Source organism: Pollachius pollachius (genome assembly GCF_949987615.1).
Source record: "Pollachius pollachius genome assembly, chromosome: 4".
Lineage (NCBI taxonomy): Eukaryota > Metazoa > Chordata > Actinopteri > Gadiformes > Gadidae > Pollachius > Pollachius pollachius.
In genome coordinates this window covers 11,266,689-11,287,255 of record NC_136937.1, presented here as the reverse complement: position 1 = coordinate 11,287,255, position 20,567 = coordinate 11,266,689, and the positions used below count along the sequence as shown (strand labels likewise).

Here is a 20,567-nt window from a genome sequence, read left to right as displayed (position 1 = left end):
CAGTGGCAGTAGTAGTGATAGTGGTGGCGGTGGCAGTAGTAGTGATAGTGGTGGCAGTGGCAGTAGTAGTGATAGTGGTGGCAGTGGCAGTAGTAGTGATAGTGGTGGCAGTGGCAGTAGTAGTGATAGTGGTGGCGGTGGCGGTGGCGGTGGTGGTGATGGTGGCGGTGGCGGTGGTAGTGATGGTGGTGGCAGTGGCAGTAGTAGTGATAGTGGTGGCAGTGGCAGTAGTAGTGATAGTGGTGGCAGTGGCAGTAGTAGTGATAGTGGTGACGGTGGCAGTAGTAGTGATAGTGGTGGCAGTGGCAGTAGTAGTGATAGTGGTGGCGGTGGCGGTGGCGGTGGTAGTGATGGTGGCAGTGGCAGTAGTAGTGATGGTGGTGGCGGTGGCGGTGGCGGTGGTAGTGATGGTGGCGGTGGCGGTGGTAGTGATAGTGGTGGCAGTGGCAGTAGTAGTGATAGTGGTGGCAGTGGCAGTAGTAGTGATAGTGGTGGCGGTGGCAGTAGTAGTGATAGTGGTGGCAGTGGCAGTAGTAGTGATAGTGGTGGCGGTGGCAGTAGTAGTGATAGTGGTGGCAGTGGCAGTAGTAGTGATAGTGGTGGCGGTGGCGGTGGCGGTGGTGGTGATGGTGGCGGTGGTAGTGATGGTGGTGGCAGTGGCAGTAGTAGTGATAGTGGTGGCAGTGGCAGTAGTAGTGATAGTGGTGGCGGTGGCGGTAGTAGTGATAGTGGTGGCAGTGGCGGTAGTAGTGATAGTGGTGACAGTGGCAGTAGTAGTGATAGTGGTGGCAGTGGCAGTAGTAGTGATAGTGGTGGCAGTGGCAGTAGTAGTGATAGTGGTGGCGGTGGCAGTAGTAGTGATAGTGGTGGCGGTGGCGGTGGCGGTGGTAGTGATGGTGGTGGCAGTGGCAGTAGTAGTGATAGTGGTGGCAGTGGCAGTAGTAGTGATAGTGGTGGCAGTGGCAGTAGTAGTGATAGTGGTGGCGGTGGCAGTAGTAGTGATAGTGGTGGCGGTGGCGGTGGCGGTGGTAGTGATGGTGGTGGCAGTGGCAGTAGTAGTGATAGTGGTGGCGGTGGCAGTAGTAGTGATAGTGGTGGCAGTGGCAGTAGTAGTGATAGTGGTGGCAGTGGCAGTAGTAGTGATAGTGGTGGCAGTGGCAGTAGTAGTGATAGTGGTGGCGGTGGCGGTGGCGGTGGTGGTGATGGTGGCGGTGGCGGTGGTAGTGATGGTGGTGGCAGTGGCAGTAGTAGTGATAGTGGTGGCAGTGGCAGTAGTAGTGATAGTGGTGGCAGTGGCAGTAGTAGTGATAGTGGTGACGGTGGCAGTAGTAGTGATAGTGGTGGCAGTGGCAGTAGTAGTGATAGTGGTGGCGGTGGCGGTGGCGGTGGTAGTGATGGTGGCAGTGGCAGTAGTAGTGATGGTGGTGGCGGTGGCGGTGGCGGTGGTAGTGATGGTGGCGGTGGCGGTGGTAGTGATAGTGGTGGCAGTGGCAGTAGTAGTGATAGTGGTGGCAGTGGCAGTAGTAGTGATAGTGGTGGCGGTGGCGGTGGCGGTGGTGGTGATGGTGGCGGTGGCGGTGGTAGTGATGGTGGTGGCAGTGGCGGTAGTAGTGATAGTGGTGGCGGTGGCGGTAGTAGTGATAGTGGTGGCGGTGGCAGTAGTAGTGATAGTGGTGGCGGTGGCAGTAGTAGTGATAGTGGTGGCGGTGGCAGTAGTAGTGATAGTGGTGGCGGTGGCAGTAGTAGTGATAGTGGTGGCGGTGGCAGTAGTAGTGATAGTGGTGGCGGTGGCAGTAGTAGTGATAGTGGTGGCAGTGGCAGTAGTAGTGATAGTGGTGGCGGTGGCAGTAGTAGTGATAGTGGTGGCAGTGGCAGTAGTAGTGATAGTGGTGGCGGTGGCGGTGGCGGTGGCGGTGGTGGTGATGGTGGCGGTGGCGGTGGTAGTGATGGTGGTGGCAGTGGCAGTAGTAATGATAGTGGTGGCGGTGGCAGTAGTAGTGATAGTGGTGGTGGTGGCAGTAGTAGTGATAGTGGTGGCGGTGGTAGTGATGGTGGTGGCAGTGGCAGTAGTAGTGATAGTGGTGGCAGTGGCAGTAGTAGTGATAGTGGTGGCAGTGGCAGTAGTAGTGATAGTGGTGGCAGTGGCAGTAGTAGTGATAGTGGTGGCGGTGGCGGTGGCGGTGGTGGTGATGGTGGCGGTGGCGGTGGTAGTGATGGTGGTGGCAGTGGCAGTAGTAGTGATAGTGGTGGCGGTGGCGGTGGTAGTGATGGTGGTGGCGGTGGCAGTAGTAGTGATAGTGGTGGCGGTGGCGGTGGCGGTGGTAGTGATGGTGGTGGCAGTGGCAGTAGTAGTGATAGTGGTGGCGGTGGCGGTGGCGGTGGTAGTGATGGTGGCAGTGGCAGTAGTAGTGATAGTGGTGGCAGTGGCAGTAGTAGTGATGGTGGTGGCGGTGGCGGTGGCGGTGGTAGTGATGGTGGCGGTGGCGGTGGTAGTGATAGTGGTGGCAGTGGCAGTAGTAGTGATAGTGGTGGCGGTGGCGGTGGCGGTGGTGGTGATGGTGGCGGTGGCGGTGGTAGTGATGGTGGTGGCGGTGGCGGTAGTAGTGATAGTGGTGGCGGTGGCGGTAGTAGTGATAGTGGTGGCGGTGGCGGTAGTAGTGATAGTGGTGGCGGTGGCGGTAGTAGTGATAGTGGTGGCGGTGGTAGTGATAGTGGTGGCAGTGGCAGTAGTAGTGATAGTGGTGGCGGTGGCGGTGGCGGTGGTGGTGATGGTGGCGGTGGCGGTGGTAGTGATAGTGGTGGCGGTGGCAGTAGTAGTGATAGTGGTGGCGGTGGCAGTAGTAGTGATAGTGGTGGCGGTGGCAGTAGTAGTGATAGTGGTGGCAGTGGCAGTAGTAGTGATAGTGGTGGCAGTGGCAGTAGTAGTGATAGTGGTGGCAGTGGCAGTAGTAGTGATAGTGGTGGCGGTGGCAGTAGTAGTGATAGTGGTGGCGGTGGCAGTAGTAGTGATAGTGGTGGCGGTGGCAGTAGTAGTGATAGTGGTGGCGGTGGCGGTGGCGGTGGTGGTGATGGTGGCGGTGGCGGTGGTAGTGATGGTGGTGGCGGTGGCGGTAGTAGTGATAGTGGTGGCGGTGGCAGTAGTAGTGATAGTGGTGGCGGTGGCAGTAGTAGTGATAGTGGTGGCAGTGGCAGTAGTAGTGATAGTGGTGGCGGTGGCAGTAGTAGTGATAGTGGTGGCGGTGGCAGTAGTAGTGATAGTGGTGGCGGTGGCAGTAGTAGTGATAGTGGTGGCGGTGGCAGTAGTAGTGATAGTGGTGACAGTGGCAGTAGTAGTGATAGTGGTGGCGGTGGCAGTAGTAGTGATAGTGGTGGCGGTGGCAGTAGTAGTGATAGTGGTGGCGGTGGCGGTGGCGGTGCTGCGGCAGGGTGTGCTCTGTATCTGTGTCCTGCTTGTTATGATGAAGTGCTTCTGCAGGGACGGCTGACAGGAGGATCTGGATAAAGCAGCCCGGGCCGGTGGGTCCCCTCAGGTGGTGGACCGGGGGTTCTACACCCGTGATTTATCACAGGCCAAACGTATCGCTCGGATATTATCTCATCAAAGCCTTGTGTGTGTGGGTGTGTTTGTGTGTGTGGCTGTGTGTGTGTGTGTGTGTGTGTGTGTGTGTGTGTGTGTGTGTGTGTGTGTGTGTGTATGCGTCCATAGTTGGTTTTGTGTCAAATAAAAAGGAATACGAGCATGACTGTCCCCTGTGGGGGAGCCTGTCATTGTGCGTGTGTGTGTCTGTGTGACCATGCTTTGTTAGTGTGTGTGTCAGTGTGTGTATGGATGATATAACTTTTATGAGCCGGATCTTAGAGAAAGGAAGAAAACCATGACAGTACCCTATGGTGTTTGTGTGATTTTGTGTGCGTGTGTGTGTTTGTATGAGTGTTTGTGTGTCTATATAAACATATTTTGTTTTCTGTGTTATGTCATGTGTGTGTGTGCATATGTTTATGAGTGTGTGTATGTGCGTGCGTCATTGTGTGTATGAGAGTTTGTGTGTGTGAGTTTATGAGAGATTGTGTGTGTGTGTGTGTGTGTGTGTGTGTGTGTGTGCATGTGAGTGTATGAGTGTGTGTTTGTGTGAGTGTATGACAGTGTGTGTGTGTATGTGTGTGTGTGTATGCAGGTGTTTGTATGTGTTTGAGGGTCTGTGTGTGTGCGTGTGTGTGTGTGGTTTTATCTGTATGAGAGTGTGTATGTGTGTGTGCGTGTGTGTGCACATGGTTGTATCTGTATGAGAGTGTGTGAGTGTGTTTGTGTATGAGTGAGTGTATGAGAGAGTGTGTGTGTCTGTATGTATGCATGTGAGTGTACGAGTGTCGGGTCGGTGTGTCTATGTGTGTGTGTGTGTGTGTGTGTGTGTGTGCGCGCGCGTGTGTACAGTACATAACTTGGTCTCAAAGTCAGATATCAAAGGGCTCTGCGGGGCATTAGTAGTCTGCTAACACTCTCTGTAGGAGGTGGCTGGCCCTCATCCCAGACCCCAACCATTCACATGGAGATCAGGTCCACTTTACGACAGGGAGAAAGGTGTGTGCCGAGCGCATCGCACATCCCACCGTTTCCTGTCTGTTTGAATAGAATGTGCTTTTGTACTTATTAATCGCCATCGGTCGAGCTTAATGATCACTAGTTTTACATCTTCTTAGGTTTTCCTTACCGCCGTCACTTCTCCATTTCTGGTCCTGTGGTGGTTTTAGTTCACTTGATATTCATCCGATGTCAGTGTAGTACAACACTTAACTTTGAAATATGTTTTATTTAATTCTGTGTCAAATCAACCTTTATTCACACAAATGGGTCGTCAGATACACATCCCCGATCTAAAAAAACGTACCACACAGTATGGGGTTCACAAAAACCTTGTACAAGCTGGAATTCATTAATCTTTCTGCGTGGTTTGTAAAACACATCATTTTCTGGGGATCAGAATGGATGATCATGAAAAACATCATGTTCAAGTACTTGTGAAGTTGCTGTGCTGTGCGTGGTCATGGATTATGCAGCTATAAACTCTAAACTTTGCCATGTACATTCTCTGGCTCTCCTGATGTAGGTCAGCTTTGATCACACTGATAGTCGTTCACTTATGGTACGCTGCCTTATAATCTGCACAATAAATGAGAGGGTGGCGTGAATAGAAAAGAGGATAAATAAACATATGCAAATGGTGCGTATGCATTTGCATTTCGCCAATTTGCTTTTGGACAATATTAGCCTTTTAGATCAATCAAACCACAGGAGGGGGGAGAGGATTAAAGAATGGATTACGACCTTCTATTGTATTATTCATACTTTGCATTTTGCTATATATTTAATAACCCCAAGTAGATTTCATAATGACCTATTATTCACGTGCGCTCACTGAATTCATACAGCCAACAGGGGATGTCTTTTGTCATCTGCACACCTGTGTAGACTGTATTTGGACTTTTCATTTCCTCTTCCGAGTGGTTTTTCAACAGAAATGATGATCATGGTGAGGGTACCCAAGTGGAGAAAATTGCAGCAACACACCAGACACAGGAGTGCTCAGACCTCAGAGACTATTTCAGGTTGTAAATAAAACTCTGTATTTTTACAAACTCGAATCAGGGGCAGGGACCTCCAGATAGAATCACTGATAAATTAGGATAATTATGTTAATAATCTTAGAAATAATCTTTCTACGTATCTAAAGTCTGAACAATTTAGTCTTGATTTTGATGGGGTACTGCAACTTTCCCCAACTGTGGCATAATCACCCATATATAAGATGTATTTAGGACCTTAACGCGTCATTGGATTTATGAATCGAATGATGGATTCCCAGAGAGTCCCAATAGAGTGAACTAAAGTAGCTAAAGTAGTAAGTAGTAAATCGAGAGCAATAGTTTTACTTCATGGCAGCGCACCAAACATCCACACACTGCACATTACAAGAACAGCAACCCTAGGAGTACAATGGTGACTTTGGATATGAGCAATTAAGCTGAAACCGCTGCAGTGGAGTTATAAAATCAAGGCTTTAGTTAACATTAAGGCAGAAAGTAGAGTTGATCGTGTTACACTCAAACAAAGCAGCCGTTTTTACACATTGTTTCTATACTTTGATTCGTTGGCTCCCCAGGGTAAGAGAATGGTACGCTGTGCAATAAAGACGGGACTACTAAGGCTATCCAAAGAAAAAGACAATTATTTGCATTGCTTTTAATCAGATCCGCGATTCCCATCGTCCTTTAAGTGAATTTGAAAGCCTACATTCCTCCTAAAGTCTAGTACTTCCCTTCACCCATCGTCCGCTGACCTGCAGTTACCTGTGGTGTAGCTCCAGCAGCCTCCACAAACCCCAGACGAAGACAATGATGCTTGTTCTTGTCCCCCCACCAACAAAAGGAACACAAATCAAACAAACAGACAAAAACCAAAGAAAAAATGTTTTTCTTTTGGGTTGGCACAAACAAAGCTGAGCGACAGCCCTGTCCGCCTTGAGTGTTGTCTCTGTGTTGTGTTATACCGTTGTTGGCCCTGCTATCGCACAATGCATCTCTCTGTTTCTATGTCACCCACAACGCCTCTAAACCCCCCCTCCCAGCCCCAGCCCCTGTCAGTGGTGCACGTGGTCGACACAGAACCGAGCCAGTGCAGGATTCTGTCTCTCTCTCTCTCTCTCTCTCTCTCTCTCTCTCTCTCTCTCCACACTCCACACTCACCCAGCTGCATCTGCTGCTGCTGGAGTCAAAAAGAGGAATGGCCTGTGTATGTATGTGTGAGTGGGACAGAGTGTGTGTGTGTGTGTGTGTTAGTGAGAGAGAGCATGCGTGTGTGAGTGAGAGAGTGTGTGTGTGTGTGTGTGTGTGTGTGTGTGAGTGCGTGTGCCCATATGTGTGTGTGTGTGTGTGTCTGAGTGTGTGTATCCGTGGGTGAGAGAGAGTGTGTGTATTTGTGCGTGTGTGAGTGTGCACATGTGTTTGTGCTTGTGTGTGTGTGCATGTGTGTGTTTGGGTGGGGGGTGGTGGTGCATATAGGTTCTGTCGTTGGGGGGGAGGAGGAGGTGGTGACCCTCAGAGATGGCGCTGGTCACACCGTCACTCGCTCCGTTTGATTGACCAACCCCCCCCCCCCCCCCCCCCTTACACACACACGTTGAAACAAACATGCACCAGAGGACGGAGTTCCGTACCGTCCTAGATCAAAGAGGAGAGGAGGAAAGGGGGGGGGGGCAGAGGGATGGAGTGGGGGGGGGGGGGGGGGTAATGGGTGATGGGGCTGTCTGATTTTAATTGTTGATTCAGCATCTCTTTCGTGAGCGCAGCGCAAGAGGCATCATCCAGAATCACTCTGTTTTAACGTGTGTCTCTTTGTGTGTGTGTGTGTGTGTGTGTGTGTGTCAGCATGCCTGTGTGTCTGGCTTGTGTGTGTGTGCGCGTGTGTGTAAGAGAGAGCATGTGAGCCAAACAGAGAGACACCAAAAAAGAGAAAGAGAAAGATAGAGAAAGAGAGACAGAGAGGAGAGAGAGAGAGAGAGAGAGAGGAAGTGAACGAGAGAGGGCGAGCGTGTGAGGGAGGGAGGGAGAGAGAGAGAGAGAGAGAGAGAGAGAGGGAAAGAGAGAGAGAGAGAGAGAGAGAGAGCGCGAGCGAGAGGCAGAGCGAGAGGCAGAGCGAGAGGGAGCGAGCGAGCAGCGAGGAAAGAGAGGGAAAAGCGTTTTAGACGTGCGCTAGCTAGCAGGGTGCGGGCACGCAGCATGCCGTGGTGCGCTTAACTCGCGGTCTGGAGGCTTCCAGGGAGAGTGACCGCAGAACGTGCCGAGGGGAGCCGCTGCCCGGGCCGGACGCCGTACCCGGTCCACCGCCGCCTGGAGACACGCACGGGACACCCGCTGTCTGTTGTTCTCTTTTGCCATGCCTGCTGAAGTGAAGGGGGTAAGTGTGTTTGTGGACAAGGGGGAGGGGGGGGGGGGGGGGGGGGGGTTCGTTTTTTAATGCGGACCCTCTCTCCCCGTCCTCCCCTCTCTCCTCTCCTCTCCTCTCTTCTCCTCTCCTCTCCTCCGTGTGCATGGTATTTTTTTTTATCTGCAGTGAGCAGTAGCCATCCCCAGCAATGTGCTGTTTCTGTCACCCCCCCCCCCCCCCCCCCCCCCCCCCCCCCCTTCACATTTACTGCTGTTCGGCGCAGTCTCCTTGTAAGCAGGGGATGGGGATACGGTGTGGGGTGTGTGTGTGTGTGTGTGTGTGTGTGTGTGTGTGTGTGTGTGTGTGGGGGGATAGTAGGAGTGGGGGGGGGGGTAGGGGGCATGGTGCCAATATCTCTAGCAGGTGTGCACTTGAGTAGGTATGTGTCTGAGGCGTGTGTGTGTCTGTGTGTGTGTGAATTAGTGTGTGAATCAATTAATGTGTGTGTGTGTGTGTGTGTGTCTGTGCGTGCGTGCGCGTGTGGTGTGTGTGCAGACATTGCAGGCTTCCAGAGAAAATAAATGATGTCATGTTAATACTGTGCTGAGTGCACGCCGTGGATCCGGACGTGTTCTGTGTGGGGTGTGAACGCACACACAAGGCACTGTGTTGTGTGTGCGCTGTGGCGCCGTGCACGGGAGACGCGTTGTGCACGGTTGCTGTTGATATTTACATGCTATCTGCACGCATACGTCTAAAGGCTGGCCCGGAGCCAAGTCACGTGAATGACAGTTTTGGAGTGGAAGTGATCAGCATTAGTGGGTGGGAAGGGACCCGGTATAGGAGACGGTAGTGTGCACGGCAAGTTTGCATTGCAGTGCGGAGAGCCGGAGTGCTGCGTCCGGACGGAGGAGGGTCGCTGGTCCGTCTGCCTGTGAGATGAAATGCCCCTCGAGTGACAGCGGCTGGCCCGTCGGAACTCCTCCGTCCCAGCCCGGGGATAAGTGAGATGGATTGATGGGGCGTGCGTGGCAGCGTAGTAACCGCATCCCTTTCCCCGCTCCGACTTGGCTGACATCGTGTTTTTATTTATTCCCCCCCCCCCCCCCCCCCACACACGTCGTTTTGGTTACAAACAAGCAGTGGCTGTTTTTGGAGGGACTAATTTATGCTGATTGATAACAAATTGGGCTGCCCTGTGGACCTGGAGTGCTACCAGAGAGGGATTAGCTGTCTCCTCCTTGTGTTCTTTCAATGCCTTTCTCAGCCGCCTTGAAATGACGGTGATAAGGGATTATCAACGTGATTACAATAGGTGTCCGGGTATTTGCATACCTATTGTATGCTCTGTATCCCCCCCCCCCCCCCCCCCAACCCCTCTCTCTTGATGCAATCAATGATCGGTAGGAATATGAAAGTCGGGATCGCTTAGATTGTTCTTAGGTTTTGAGTTGTTAGAAGCCCCACTGAAGGCCTTTATATATATATAAAAAAAGCCTGCAGCCTCAAATGTAAATGTGGATCAAAAGGAATTTAGAAATGGAAGTTGTTAACATGAATGAATGGTTGGGTTGGGGAGGTAGTACATTCAGACTCAGGCTACCACTGGGTGTTTGACTAGGGATAGATAAGGCTGTTCTGGTGCTCTTTATTGCCTAATGGAGGGGCCCCACTGTCCAAATAGACAAGTGTTTACTCACCACATTTCACACCCCATTTCACACCCCATTTGAGAAACAACACAATTATATCTGCCAAAAGTTTTGGTCGATATAGTTGTGTTGTTTCTCTTTTTTTCAGCTATTTTACTATTTTATCTAGATATGTTTTCATTAAAGGTGCTGTAGGTACAATTCAAAGGCTGTTATTTGAGTGTACTTTGTTAGAAAAAGCCAAGCCATCCATCAGTTACGAGCCAGTGAAATGCACTTTGAGAACATCTGTCTTCAAATGGACTGCGCCTACCATGAGACAATTCGGATTTAAGACCGCTCCCGGCTCTTTTCCGACCAATCGGGGCGTCTCCTATCAGATTGGTTCAGGGAATCCATCTTGCCGGTCAATCAGATGTGCGGGAAATGCCGATTTTCACAATGCCAGGAAAAGCAGGATGGGAGGGAGCAGAGAGGGAGTGGGTGTTTTTTTGGTAGTCTAGTTTAAAGATTTGGCTCTCTTCCACTCTTTCCTGTTCTCTCACACACAGAACGCATAAATCGTACCCACTGCAGCTTTAATGGCTTGGTTGCACTTTGAGATGTCCAGTCTCAAATTAAATCAATATTAATCATTTTTGCTTTATTTGTTGCCGGTTGGGTATTATGTAGACTAACAACGGAAACATTGGGAGGTTTACTTTAGCAGGGGTAATTGATGGCTGTGTTGAAGTACAAAATCAACCATGGTCGGAGTTCTAGTAGTTCAGATTTCACAGCTATCATTTGAGTGTATTTTGTTAGAAGCGGCCGAGCCATTCTTTAGCTATTAGAGAGTGAAATGCACTGTGAGAATATCTCTTTCAAGTTGAATGCTCCTGCCTCTATACTGTTTAAGTGTCCTTTGAAATGCCGGAGTGTCAAAATAAATCAATATCACACTATACTACAAATATCACACCTAATCAAGAAATCAAACCGAATAATTTGACACACAATAAATAAGAATAGATAACACAAACGCACCAATAACACCAATAGCACCTAGGGGGAAGCAATCCAAAACAGAAGTAATAGACCCTCAATAGACACAACATAACCCTGGGAGTAATGACATGGTGCCTGAACGTCCACGTCATGTCAGAGTGACGTACGACGTTAGAGGTCTTTTTTTCCTCGAGATGAATGATAACGGTGTGGATGAAAGCATGACTCACAGATGCTGATGCTTCTATAATGTGCCGGGCTGCGGCGGCGGGATCACAGTGTTTACGTGTCTCTCCTCATTCCCCTCGTGGATGAATGGTACGGGGGGGTGGTGCTGTACACACCGTGATCGTCTCTCCCTGCGTCACCTCGTTCCTCAGGCGCAAAGGATTGGCAGTTCAAATTCCGTCATGGCTCCACTTCATTTCTCTCTTTTTCTCTTTTCTGTGTGGGTGTGTGTGTGTGTGCATGTGTGCGTGTGTGTGTATGTGTATGCCGTGTGTGTGTGTGTGTGTGTATGTGTATGTGTGTGTTTGCGTTTGTGTGAATGCGTTTGTATGTGAATGTGTGTGTGCCTTGTCTGTGAATGTGTGTGTATGCTGTGTGTGTGTGTGTATGTCTTGTGTGTGTGTGTGTGCGTGTATGTCTTGTGTGTGTGTGTGTGTGTATGCCATGTGTGTGTTTGTGTGTGTGTATGTATGCCGTGTGTGTGTGTGCGTATGTATTCTGTGTGTGTGTGTGTGTGTGTGTGTGTGTGTGTGTGTAGGAGCAGAGCTCCGAGGGTCCACCACAGCTCACCTTGCTTGAGGCTAAGGACCTCGACCACCCGACAGCCAATGAAGAGCTGGACACCCCCACCTCCAACACCTCCATGATTACGGTCACCAACGACAGCTCAGCTGAGAATGACACTCCACACCAGACAGACTCAGAGGTGGATCATTTTAATAGATTATATGAAGTCTTTATGGAACAAATAACACTGTTGAGGGTCGGACACTCACAGTGTGTGTGTGTGTGTGTGTGTGTGTGTGTGTGTGTGTGTGTGTGTGTGTGTGTGTGTGTGTGTGTGTGTGCATTCCTGCTGTGTTTTGCGTGGTGTGTGAGGGGATGTGTTGAGATGTGTCTGCTTGTGTGTGTGTAGCGGTGTGTGTTTGTGTGTGTGTAGCTTTTTGTAGAGGTGTCTGTGTGTGTGTGTGTGCAGCTATGTGTAGATTAGTGTCTGCATTTTTGTGTGTGTGTGTGTGTGTGTGTGTGTGTGTGTGTCTGTGTGTGTGTGTGTATGTTGGTGCGTGTGTCAATGAGATGGAGTGAAAAATAAATCAAATAAGAAACTAGATTGTCATAAAAAGACTATGATGTCAAATCATATACAGGCCTATCCATATTACATCTGTATACGTGCTTGCGTGTGGTTCTGTATGTAAACAATCTACTTTAGCGGCACACTATTTATCTTTAATTTATGTGCTTTAACAAATCAATTCACACCAAGAGTTAAAATGTAAATCCATTCAACCGGGCTATTAAATTTCCCGCAATTTACTCCACCTCTCAACAGTGGCTGGACCTCATCTTGTTTCATCACAGTCCAATATAAACTCATTTCCAACGGGGGAAACTCATTATTCGAAGGCAGGCAAGGAGAATGCAATATTTAATGCTGGCGTACACAGCCAGGAATGTGCTAGAAAGCGAGTGATGGATCACGGCTAGTCGAGAAGGGGTTTACACTTTTAATGATGGAATGACAATTCAAGAAAATGATTCAGATCAGTCTTTTCTTTTGAGCTCTGGTACTTTCTGCCACGGTGGAAAGGATATCTGCAGTGACGACTGAACAAAAAACAGCTTGACTGTTTCATTTAAAACAACGGCCAACTCTGATACGTTAGCAAACCTTGTGTGATTTGTTCAGGACCCCAACGTCGTCGAGCAGGATGGCGAGTCGGCGGAAACTCCCGAATCATCCGCTCCACTTTTGAGCCCCGCCACGCCCGACGACAGCGGTACGCTAACTCCCCTGGGACCAGATGCTCCCCCCGACGCCCCCAGTCAGATGCCCCATACCCAGTTCTCCCTTCCGCCTGGTACCGCTATCGCCAGCACGAGAACCGGCGCCCCTGCCGCCTCCGCCTCCACGCTCCCATGGCCCGGCGAGATCCAGCAGCTGGCCGCTGCGGACGCCCAGAGCGGCAGCGTCTTCAACCTGCCCTCGACCAACGACAACTTCAAGGGCCTCGGGGGGGATCTTTCGGCGGGCGTCTACGGCAGTCTGTCGCGGGGAAGCCTCCATGGCTACTGGCCCTCCAGGAACTACCAGGCCGGGGGTCACTTCACCTTACCGTTCCCCCGGGACATGGGCCTGCGGAGCCAGCCTGAGGGCGAGGTGCTCGGGGAGAAGCGGGCCGAGGAGAACAGAACGGAGGTGAAGGTGGACCACCCACCGTCCGCCGGGTATCAAACCCTGGGAGGAAACTATCCTTTCAGGCCCATCACCACCATGGAGCTTCTGAGAGAACCGTCCAGAACCAGGTAATTGTGGCACGCACGCACGCGCGCGCGCGCGCGCACACACACACACACACACACACACACACACACACACACACACACACACACACACACACACACACACGCTGCTGGCGCTACTGTGGTAACCATGGCGACTGGAGGAATATCCATCACTTGATTTGAGTACTTGCTACTGTCGTTTTCTTCCAGTTGAATTATAGGCCTACCGCGCAGGTTTTGCCGGAAGTGTTGTAAAATGTCTTGTAAAGTGTTAACTTACTAGGGGCAGAAGTGAGTGACTGTTATGTTGCAGAATAAAATTAGCTCTTTGATTAAAGATGCTGTAGGTAAGGTTTAACAGCTACTTCAGTAATTAGTTAAATATGGACGAGCCACCAGTCAGCTATTAGTCAGTGCAATGTGCTGTGAGAACATCTGAATGTCTCGAGGAGACTGCGACAGCATCTGTATGAGACAATTTGGATATTTGACCGCCCCTGGCCCATTACTGACCAATCAGGGTATCTCTTCACTGATTGGTTCCGGGAATCCATCTTGCATGTCTTGCCTGATGGCACTTCTCAATGGCGGAGAAACTTAAGAAGGAGGAGAGAGTTCAAGTCTCAAAACTTGCCCTCTTCTGCTCTCTTCTGCTCTTTGAAAACTCCCGAATCTTGCCTAGAGCACCTTTAACATAAAAGTGTCTGTATATTCTTGGGAACAAGGGATACTTAATGGCTTTTGGACTGTGGGCTTTTCAACATTGACTTTGAGCTTTGACTGAGGCTATAGCCTTTGTGTTGCAGGGTCTGTTCATCATTGGTTTCCTCTATGAAAATAGCATATGAATACAATGTATAATTGTCAATACGAATACGACTAGCTAGGCTTCATGAATGCAGAATATATCCTGAAAGCCCACCGAAAACACCCAAATCACTCCAGAAGTATGTCTCCCCCCTCCAGACAGACGAGTGTATCCTCTGTTGTGTCTAATAGCTGAGTCAGCCCTGTGTCTCTGAGTGAACAGATGGGCCGGGGCTTCAGAGGCCCATGGAATCAATCAGCAATGGCACACTGCTGCAACGTCGATAAAGCACAAGCTTTTACCTGCGTCTGCCCGGCACACGCCTATTCCTAATGCCCCGAAAATAATAGAAAATAATACTGTCCCAGGCACAGCCCGGGGTAACATCCCATGATACTGCTGAACAGTTTTAATTACCGATATTTAGGATTTAATTGAAAATTGTCTGGCTGTTTTTTGGTTTCAATCTCATCCCCCTCAGGCTTCAACACACACACACGGACACACACACACACACACACACACACACACAAGAACACACGCAAACACACAGTTCACAACACAACCCGAGTGAGATATGGGACGGCAATGCAGTAAAGTAGCCATGACACTTAAAGGGGGTCTAGGATGGACACAGTTCCAGCATTGAGCCACCATTTGTGGTGAAAGACGGTCCGAATTAAAAAAAGTAACATTCGCACAACTTTTGCACTCATCGCTCTGTTCCATCACTGCCGCATCTAACGACTTTCCTGTCCACTTTTTAATTGCCTGGGAAACATTCCCGTTATGACTCACAGAAGGTCCTCCACGGACGCCAGACACATTGGGTCCGACAGCCTCCGTCCAAAAACAAAAATGACCACGCTTCAATTCTCCAACTCACCACTTTCACTCATAAGCGATGAAATCCCCCTTTCCGCATTGATTGTTATTGAAACAAAAGAAACGCTTTGTGAAGCTTCCCTGTGGAGCACGATTCCGGTGATCTGATGAGGCCCTGATGCCTTGACGCAGTGTTTTCATTGAAGCCCGGGAGTAGTTCCCGGTAATCATATTTCAGGGTTCAATGTACCCAAACAATAAACAAGTGTTTTTGTGCTTTGTCATTCCTCCTCCAGGGGCGGCTACGAAGACGGCATCATGCCTGTCCAGCAGGACGCCGCCGCCGTGCAGCCACCCCCCTTCTACCCCACCATGTCCCGGGCCCAGACCCTCCAGCTGCCCCACAGCGGCAGCCACGCCAAGCGCAGCAGCATGGTCAGCCTTGACGGCGCCCGGCGGGACCCCTGCTGGCGGGACCCCAACCTCCACGAGGTCATCTCCATGCTGGGCCACCCCATGGACCCCGTCAAGTCCAACGCCGCCGCCTACCTGCAGCACCTGTGCTACGAGAACGACCGCATCAAGCAGGAGGTCCGGCAGCTGCGGGGGGTCCCACTGCTGGTGGAGCTGCTGGACCACCCGCGGGCCGAGGTGCACCAGAAGGCGTGCGGCGCGCTCCGAAACATCTCCTACGGCCGGGACCACAACAACAAGGTGGCCATCAAGATCTGCGACGGCATCCCGGCGCTGGTGCGGCTGCTGAGGAAGTCCAGCAACATGGAGGTCCGCGAGCTGGTCACAGGTACCCGAGGAGGGGGGAGATGTGAGGGCGTGGGGACCAGGGAGGCTTGTTGTTGAGTGTCTGCCTGTGGTGGAGCTGATTCTGGCCCGGGGTTTTCTGTGCAGTAAAAAATAAGCGATTGATTTCGCGTTTTGCCAAATGGGATAGCCGTTAACATTTAGGGAACGTTTAACGTTGCTCCATTCACCGCTTGACAACCACCGGTGTAGCACAGAGGCAGGTAGGGTTTAGGGGTTCTGGCTCGAGGATGTGTAGAGGTAGGCTGGAGACGTTGGGCTTTGAAGCCACAACATTTTGTTAGGGGGGGGGTCAAACACTTTTAATTTATTTATTACTTTCTTTAAGCAACAATAGCAGTCGGCTTGATAAAATCGCCGAATCAATACAAGGAAGAAATTGTGATGTTTTAGCTAAGCCAGGTGAGACGGCTATGATGCTTTGACCGCCCAGACCGGGATTGTCCATCAACAACCCACAGTTCTGTCCGCATAGCGACGACGGTGTCGTTGCTATGCGGGCCGAACGTTAGTCTGCTGAAGGACAGTCCCGGTCAACGATCGCGGTCAACCAGTGTGATTATAATCGTCACATATCTGACCGTGGTAACCCCTCTACACCTTGACATGCCTTTTGGTTAATGCAGGGACTTTGTGGAACCTCTCTTCACATGAGCCGTTGAAGATGGCCGTCATCAACAACGGCCTGCAGACGCTCACTGATGAGGTCATCATCCCGCAGTCGGGCTGGAGGCGGGACCCGGGCGGAACGTCGGCCCCCACCGAGACCCAGTGGACCACCGTGTTCAGGAACACCTCGGGGTGCCTGAGGTACTGCCGCTACCGGAGCTAGCTCTGCTCTTCACAACATGGTGATGATGATGATGAGGATGGTGGTGATGATGCTGATGATGAGGCTGAGGATGAGAAAGGTGACGATGATGAGGATGCAGTTGATGATGATGAAGATGGTGATGAGGCTGATGATGAAGATGTTGTCATTGTTGATGATGATGAGGATGATGATGAGGATGATGGTGATGAGGATGAGGATGATAATGATGAAGGCAATGATGGTGATGATGTTGTTGTTAGGATAATTATATGAACTGACCACTACTATTATTATTATTATTATTATTATTATTATTATTATTATTATTATATTAACTACTCTGTCTAATAATAATTATACCTATAATAATTGTATAATAATATAGTCCTACGATCATTATAATAATCCCTAATCATATTATAAACGGTTTCCATAGCACCCTCCAAACACAATGTTCCAGACCAAAGTCCTTTTTCCCCCTCCAGAACATTTTTAGAACAACATATAAAAAACGAGGAATTCAACCCCCAACAAACACACACACGGTCGAGTCCACAATGCGATGGAAATAAAGTGAGCCAAGCGGAAAAAAAAGAAAAGATCCAGACGCACGGCTGACGCAGCTGTTTCCATAGGAACGTGAGTTCTGACGGGGCGGAGGCGCGGCAGCGGCTGCGTGAGTGTGAGGGGCTGGTGGATGCGCTGCTCCACGCGCTGCACTCGGCCGTGGTCAACGGCGAGACCGACAACAAGGTCAGCCCCCGGGATTACCCCCCCCGGCCACCAACCCGTTAATTGACTCTGGAGGACTTTTTAATGACGACCCGTGAATAGGCTTGGGTAGAACGGGAGACATAAGGCGCGTTCCAACTGAGGGACTTTTTTTTATTTGTGACAAGCCACACCCCCTATGGGTGTGGCTTGGGCGAGAGGACCCGCCCAACTTCACAGTTTAGCGGCGTAGTCAGTGGCCCAGGTAGTACCTGCCTTGGGGTAGGAGCTTTCTGAGCCGCTCCTAACTAGTCGACGCTGATGGGTGGGCATAGCCAAAACACTGAGCTGCTTTCCCAGATGTCCCTCAGTCGGAACACGCCTGAATGCTGGGGATGTGACTCAATTGGGTAGCGATATGATATGCATTATGCACGTTGGCGATTTATGGATCAGTTTATGGAGTTTGTTATTTAATACAAATACTGTTGTCTTGGACGATTTGTAAACGGCGTGGACACTGATGGGAGTAGAACAGAGTGACCGATGCCATGGGGTAACAGGGGTGTAGCAGCACAGAATTGTGATGGCTTTACAGTTGCAGACTGCAGCTGCTTCGTTGGATTGTAAAAGTAGTTTACATTTGTTGTAAAAGTATTTACATGCGTTGTGAAAGTACTTTACATTTGTTGTTCGTAGAACACAGTGTTGTTGTATTGGGATTATTTTGTGGGATGTTTTGTATTGCGCTTTTGAGCTATTATGTTGTTTGTTGTTATTTGGGATGCTTTTAACTTTAATGGTGGCCTACAACATATTCTATTTCTATTGAGCACAGTAGGTTTTGTACTCTGTAATTGTCTGTAATTGTGTCATAGACACAGGCAGGCTCTCTCTCACACACACACACGCACACACACACACACACACACACACACACACACACACACACACACAACACACACACACACACACACACACACACACACACACACACACACACACACACACACACACACAAGATCATATACAAATAGTGCTCCAAAAATAATCAAGCTGCAATCCTGCACAATCCTAAAATTGGCCCTGTGCCTAAAGTAATATTCCCATCTTCTATTTGTTTATTCTATCTTTCCCCTTAACTGTAGTCCGTAGAGAACTGCGTATGCATCCTGCGGAACCTGTCCTATCACGTTCACAAGGAGGTGCCAGGAGCGGAGCGCTTCCAGGAGCCCCACCTCAACCTGTTGTCCCGCCCAGGAGGGCAGCAGAAGAAGAAGCAGGAGGCCGACAGTTTGAGCGGGAAAAGAGCCAAAGGTTGGTAGCACCGCACCAGAGTGCCACTGACGCTAGGCTAGGCTATCTGCAGCTGCTGTTTGTTTGTTTTTGTTTTTTTGGACTCAACTTTCTCTTGATAGGAGAGGTGTTTTTAAAGGCTACGTTTATTTTGTGATTTTTCTATGGCTGAAATCGTATTTATACGCATTTAACCAAATCAAATGTATGGATTAAAAAATCGCCGCGTGCAAAGCTAATCTGAAGTGTATCCAGATGAACTGCCTCGCTCTCTGAATTCAATTTTCATGGAGGCTAATCAATCTCAAGTCATTAAATCCCTCCACAGGTATCACGATGTAGAGGTATTAATTAAGTAATTGGAAACTGTAACAGCAATGAAAGAATAAGTTGTTTGCTTAACATAGCACTTCTGTCAGGCTTGTAACATATGTATTGATTGTAGTTCACTGCTGCTGGTTTATCATGTAATTATTCATTCAAGACAAGTTGTGTTAAAATCACAACAACAAACCAGCCATTAGAGAAAAAAATCGATTCTAATTCTAATTACCAAATCAAAAATGTCTTTGCTTGGTGTGCGGGGGCGCTATATCATCTTGAAGTTATGTTTCATTTAGTTTGGACCCTTCTATTTATTCCACCCTCTACCCTGTGGAGAGGGATGAACTCCTGTTGAACTCTGCTGTAGAGAAAGCTGTGATAAATGAGTTGGATTCCAAGCCCAAAACAATGTTGAAGAGATGCTTCATGTTACTGTCCCCACTGCCCATAATGTCTTATAAACCTATACTCCTAAAACCTATAATCAATATCCCCTTTGACCCACTGAAATGACGAGATGCCATATACTTGCAGCATTCTCTTCAATCCAGTCATTCAAAAGGGCTTTTATCCACAGCGACTGCATACAGTCACAAAGTAGATGTATTAGTGAGCAGGTAGGGGTTAGTCATCTTATAGGCTCTATAGGCAGCGGACATTGGGGATCGAACCCAATACCTTTTGGTGTTATGAGTCCCTGTACTCTAGCCCCACAACCCTATCCCCAGGCTTTGCGTACCCCAATGGTGAAAGTTGTTCCAGTAGGTGTCAACCTGTTTGCTTCTGCGATGTGCACCCTTTTCATTAAGGGGCCATCGTTGGACCAACAAAAGTGTCGCTCATAACACTAATTATGGGTCTGCTCCTTTTAGCCTCTAGTTTAGTCTACCCACAATGCCCTTGTAAAGCAGCAGACCCGTACTTAGCGTGATGAGCGACACCTGTGTTTATCCTACAATCATGCCTCTGTGAAAAGGGTCTATTAGGGTGTAGCTGCATTGCTATTAGAGTGTAGCTGCATTGCTATTAGAGTGTAGCTGTATTGCTATTAGGGTGTGGTTACGTTGCTATTAGGGTGTAGCTGCATTGCTATTAGAGTTTAGTTGCATTGCTATTAGTGTGTGGTTGCATTGTTATTAGGGTGTGGTTGCATTGCTAATAGGGTGTGGTTGCATTGCTATTAGGGTGTGGTTGCATTGCTATTAGGGTGTAGCTGCATTGCTATTAGAGTTTAGTTGCATTGCTATTAGGGTGTGGTTGCATTGTTATTAGGGTGTGGTTGCGTTGCTAATAGGGTGTGGTTGCATTGCTATTAGGGTGTAGTTGCATTGCTATTAGGGTGTGGTTGCATTGCTATTAGAGTGTAGCTGCATTGCTATTAGGGTGTAGTTGCATTGCTATTAGGGTGTGGTTGCATTGCTATTAGGGTGTAGCTGCATTGCTATTAGGGTGTAGTTGCATTGCTATTAGGGTGTGGTTGCATTGCTTCCGGGTCAGTAGGACATTGATAGGTTGAACCAAAACAGAAGCTAAGAGAAGCAGAGGACATCGCTTTAAAGCCTTGGAAGGAGAATGAATTAAATTAACTACTCGGTCATATTTATACAACCTCTAAACACTACTTACTTTAATTAAAGTTGCTCTATAATTGAAAGGCTTCAAGCATGTGATGAAAATGTAAGCAATATCGTTTTATACAGGATTTTCTTAGCGTGTTTATATATGTATAATATACAAACGGTATCTATGTTTTAAACAAATCCCCTTAAAGGGTTAAAAACAGCTCCAGGCTTGCATTATTCTTTGCTTGTTATTTTTCTTACTTAGTTATTTTTTTTCAAAAGAAATGAACTCAATAACGAGCCTAGCATTAGTTGAAACCCAGGTGTTTTCACT

The 20,567-nt window shown here is 49.1% G+C and overlaps 1 protein-coding gene across 1 annotated transcript in view; it reads left to right on the top strand.

Moving 5' to 3' along the window:
• Window positions 1-7,930: 7,930 nt before the first annotated feature.
• arvcfa (ARVCF delta catenin family member a) overlaps window positions 7,931-20,567 on the top strand; it is a gene marked incomplete at both ends in the record, with an annotated part of 17,527 nt that continues 4,890 nt past the window's right edge. Inside the window, 7 exons of the mRNA XM_079735674.1 lie at window positions 7,931-7,951; window positions 11,327-11,494; window positions 12,479-13,095; window positions 15,004-15,509; window positions 16,153-16,336; window positions 16,976-17,093; window positions 18,200-18,372. Coding sequence (XP_079591800.1) covers window positions 7,931-7,951; window positions 11,327-11,494; window positions 12,479-13,095; window positions 15,004-15,509; window positions 16,153-16,336; window positions 16,976-17,093; window positions 18,200-18,372 — 1,787 coding nt within the window. The remainder of the gene's footprint in view (window positions 7,952-11,326; window positions 11,495-12,478; window positions 13,096-15,003; window positions 15,510-16,152; window positions 16,337-16,975; window positions 17,094-18,199; window positions 18,373-20,567) is intronic.